This window comes from Engraulis encrasicolus, chromosome 11, assembly GCF_034702125.1.
Source record: "Engraulis encrasicolus isolate BLACKSEA-1 chromosome 11, IST_EnEncr_1.0, whole genome shotgun sequence".
NCBI classification, from domain to species: Eukaryota; Metazoa; Chordata; class Actinopteri; order Clupeiformes; family Engraulidae; genus Engraulis; species Engraulis encrasicolus.
In genome coordinates this window covers 18234304-18239303 of record NC_085867.1, presented here as the reverse complement: position 1 = coordinate 18239303, position 5000 = coordinate 18234304, and the positions used below count along the sequence as shown (strand labels likewise).

General features: G+C 43.6%; 1 protein-coding gene across 1 annotated transcript in view; it reads left to right on the top strand.

Annotated features, from left to right (window-relative positions):
* Positions 1 to 5000, top strand: part of LOC134458023 (rapamycin-insensitive companion of mTOR-like) — a 98268-nt gene that overhangs the window by 38263 nt on the left and 55005 nt on the right. Inside the window, exons 6-8 of the mRNA XM_063210102.1 lie at positions 32 to 95; positions 3346 to 3472; positions 3859 to 4028. Coding sequence (XP_063066172.1) covers positions 32 to 95; positions 3346 to 3472; positions 3859 to 4028 — 361 coding nt within the window. The remainder of the gene's footprint in view (positions 1 to 31; positions 96 to 3345; positions 3473 to 3858; positions 4029 to 5000) is intronic.

Sequence of the window (5000 nt, the reverse complement as noted above, 5' to 3'; positions counted from 1 at the left end):
TAGATAACCTTTGACCTTTTAATGTGTGCAGGTGCATAGACATCCAGCAGAGCAATGAGGTGGAGCGGACGCAAGCACTGCGGCTGGTTCGTAAGGTGAGTCTGACACACACACACACACACACACACACACACACACACACACACACACACACACACACACACACACACACACACACACACACACACACACACACACACACACGAGCGTATTAACACATGTGCACATACAATGACTTGTCAAAGTTGTGTTTGCCAATTGGTTAATATTAACCTATTAGCCCATTAGTCCCGGGCCATAACCATGTAAAACACCAAAGTGAATTTTCCAATCGCTATAGAAAAGCATTTTTTGTAATGTTTTGTTGTTCTGTCTACTGTTTTGGTAGTCTTGTTCCTTGTCTTTTGTATTTGTTCTTTCGTAACTTTTAACTTGCTGCCTCTTGGCCAGGACTCCCTGGAGGAAGAGTCACTGTGACTCAACGGGACCCTTCCTGGTTAAATAAAGGATAAATTAAAATAAAAAATAAAAAATTATTATCAAGTGCAACAACTCATAAATCAATCATAATAGTAGTTAAAGAGTTTGTTACGTTACTTTGCTATGTTAAGTTGTTATGTTACGTTGTTATGTTACGTTGTTACATTGTTACGTTAAGTTACTCGAAAGGTTTTGCATCTGAAGTCTTTGCATGGAATTTTTCCCTTGCAATTTTAGCTGGCAGCAGAAAAGGGAATTGGGATTTTATTTGCATGGACAGGAGAGTTTGAGAAACGGTTCTTTCTATTGCGCTATGGAAACAATTAGAATCAGTCCCTCTTTGATAATGCCGCCACCTATAAAACACTGTTTGTTTTCGTATGCCTCTGAAAGACACATTGTGTGTGTGTGTGTGTGTGTGTGTGTGTGTGTGTGTGTGTGTGTGTGTGTGTGTGTGTGTGTGTGTGTGTGTGTGTGTGTGTGTGTGTGTGTGTGAGTGTGTGTGTAGGGTGCTGTGAGCCAGACAAAGCAGCAGAAGTCGGATGTGTGTGTGTGTGCGAGTGTCTCTGTGTGTGTGTGTGTGTGTGTGTGTGTGTGTGTGTGTGTGTGTGTGTGTGTGTGTGTGTGTGTGTGTGTGAGAGAGTCATGCATGTGTGTGTGTGTGTGTGTGTGTGTGTGTGTGTGTGTGTGTGTGTGTGTGTGTGTGTGTGTGTGTGTGTGTGTGTGTGTGTGTGTGTGTGTGTGTGTGAATGTGTGTGTGTGTGAATGTGTGTGTGTCTCTGTATGGTGGTTGGCTGCTTGGTTGGTGAAACAATGCACCCTTTGAACTGGGATCCCTCCCGTCTGTATTTGGTTTGAATGCAAAAGAGCGTCCAGCTTTTTGTCCATGTGTCACGCGCACACCGTCTGTAATTCCACGGTAGTATGGAAATGATGCCCTGGCATCCAGTGTGCCACACCCTGTCATGCCACACGAACGACATGTTTGGAAACGCTATGTACTGTATGTCTGATCGGTTCAAGCAACTCTTAACCCCTTAGTGAAGAGCATCTGTTACAACCATACTGTCAGCCAAAATGACAATGATCAAGTCTTAATGGGTCATTTAAGACTCTCCGCATTGTCTCTGCATTGTCATAGCAATGTTGTTATGATGTAGTTGAGTGTTTTCAGCAAAGAGTACGGCCCATTTGCAGTAGGAGGAGACAGGTCCACATGTAATTTAAGGAGCTAGCTTGCTGTCAAAATATATGGTGTCCATTCCAGATTTGATCTTGACTGAGGAAATATCTGAGTAAATATTTACTTTGCTTCACTGAGTAAATATCTTTTTGATATTTTGATATCTTTTTTATATCTTTTTGATATTCATCGAGTAATAAACTAATCACTGGTCTGACCAAACATTGTACATTTTCAATATTCAGGAAAAAGACAACATTATACAATACAGTATTTGTGACTTGGCAGCAACAATTCTGGGAATAAACTCAGGCCCGGGATATGCTTGCTGCAGGATATGCGAATGTGCAATTTTTGCCATGCATATTATATGCCAATTTCACAAGTGGCAGGACACCTTACACAAGGTACGCCGACGTACAGTATGTGCATGGAGCAATTCTAACAAAACCGAGGTGGGTCGGGGGGGTGTTTGAAGTCTGAAAGATCTCCTCACGCAACGGTGGAAAATATTAATGAGAGGCCCTTTTCTATCAGGGGTGGGCAACTGGAGGCCCGGGGGCCACATGCTGCTTGCTTCCTCACTCAGTGCGGCCCGTAAATAAAACATAATCAAAAAAAGACCAGATTTACTACTGAGTCAATCCGTTGTAATTATGCTGCTGGCTGCTACGAAACACTCTTATTGCTTCCAAACAATATCTGCAGCCAGTGAGCAACCAACGGTCATGTGGCACTCTGAGGGGGGCAATGAAAAGATGTGGCCATCTTCACCATGAAAGTTGCTCATCTCTGCCTTACTGTAGATGATACCAGAGATTCTTTAAGTATAGAGATATGCCAACATAATAGGTTTCTATGGGCACCTAATGTGACCAGGTTCCGATCTGCCTAAAGGGGCGTGTCATAATGCTCCTAGCATTGAATAGAACAGTCCTCAGGTCTGCCTAGGTCTGCCTAAAGGGGCATTTCCCCCTAATAATAGAACCAGGAAACAATGGGCCAATGGAACCTCTCTCTCTCTACTCTCTCTGGATGATACCTCCAGTATCGTATGCATTGCTGTGCTGTGCTCTTATACTGTACAGTAGTTCTGCAGCAAGTATGTGTACACCAGGTGTCGCCAACTTTTCTGGGTAAGAGGGCTACCAAGGGCTACCCAAGGGCTACTGAAAGCTACTCGAGGGCTACTTTTGTTCGAAACCCTTTACTGATGTCTTGACATAATTCCCAAATCACACTAGATTGAATGACAATTTTCTTATAAATTATAAGGAAATATTCTTTATAGGCTCTTAACATCCTTGGTGGGCACCTCAGAAGCTCCTAGAGGGCTACCTGGCGCCCTCGGGCACCACGTTGGTGATGCCTGGTGTACACTGTCATGAAAGTTAAGTCATACAGCAAGCATGTTCCAGGCCTAAAATGATAGGCACAAAATCACACTGAGCAACTTTGGAGCAATAGCATCTCTACTCACTGTCTCTCTCCGTTTCTGTCTTTGTCTCTCTCTGTTTCTGTGTACCTTTTCTGTGTGTGTGTGTGTGTGCGTGCGTGCGTGTGCTTGTGTGTGTGTGTGTGTGTGTGTGTGTGTGTGTGTGTGTGTGTGTGTGTGTGTGTGTGTGTGTGTGTGTGTGTGTGTGTGTGTGTGTGTGTGTGTGTGTGTGTGTGTGTGTGTGTAGATGATTGCTGTGAACGCTCTCGCCTTTCCGAGCTCCGTCACTAACTCGCTCATCGCCGTGGGCAATGATGGGCTGCAGGAGAAGGATCGCATGGTGCGGGCATGCATAGCCATCGTCTGCGAGCTGGGTAAGCTAACACACATAAACACACACACACACACACACACACACACACACAGGAGAAGTATCATGCATAGCCATTTTGAGTGAGGTTAGCTCATTCACGCTCGCACGCACACGGAAACTCATACACACATTGCACAGATTCAATATTGTACACACACACGTGCACGCTCCATACCCACATTAATGCAAATTGAAAAATAAAAAGTACGTTTCAGCAACCATGCATATACAACGTACAGTATATCGTTTTGTGTGGTGTGTTTGTCTGTATTTTGCATACTACACGTGTGTGTGCGTGCGTGTGTGTGTGTGCGTGCACGTGTGTGTGTGTCTGAACGCATGGACACTATACATGTGTTTGTGCTCCTGTGTCTACATCATCATCAGCATTGAAGAACCCGGAGGTGGTGGCGCAGCGCGGAGGCCTGAGCACCATCCTGAAGAGCGTCATCGACTGCCAGCTGAGCCGCATCAACGAGGCCCTCATCACCACCATCCTCCACCTGCTCAACCACCCCAACACGCGCCAGTTCGTACGGCCCGACGTCGAACTAGAAGTAAGGCAACAGAGTACAATGCAATACAATAGAATCCATTAGGAATAGAATACAATACAATACAATACAATACAATACAATACAATACAATACAATACATTACAATACAATAGAGTAGAATAGAATATAGACCACCATCCTCCACCTCCTCAACCACCCCAACACGTGCCAGTTCGTACGGCCCGACTTCGATCTCTAGGTAAGGTAACAGAGTACAGTGCAATACAATAGAATGCATTAGAATAGAATAGAGTAGAATACAATACAGCACAATACAATATAGAGACCATCATCCTCCACCTCCTCAACCACCCCAACAGTTTGTAGGGCCTGACGTTGAGCCAGAGATTAGGCAACACAGTACAATGCAATACAATATAATACATTACAATAGAGTAGAATGGAATAGAACATAATTGAATAAAATAGAATAGAATATAGACCACCATCCTCCACCTCCTCAACCACCCCAACACGCCCCAGTTCGTAGGGCCTGATTTCGATCACGAGGTAAGAGAATTATACAGAATAGAGTAGAATTGAATATACTAAAATGCAATAGAATAGCTCGTTAAGGCGCAACGGCTCTAGAAATTGAACAGAATTTTCAACGCTATTATGTAAGTATGCATACACATGCATAAATATGCACATATGCCGTCTTGAAGGTTCCGTTGCAAAAAAGCTGCTCTCTGTCGAATAGAATAGAATAGAATAGTATAGCTCAGGTGTCCCCAACCTTTCTGGGTAAGAGGGCTACCCAAGGGCTACTGAGAGCTACCCGAGGGCTACTTTTGTTCGAAACCCTTTACTGATGTCTTGACATAATTCCCAAATCAGACTAGATTGAATGACAATTTGCTTATAAATTATAAGGACATATTCTTTATAGGCTATAAAGAAATAATCACTTGTAGAGAGTTACTTGTGCACAATCCCTGGTGCTGAACAAAAAGATTACGTATTTTTTGA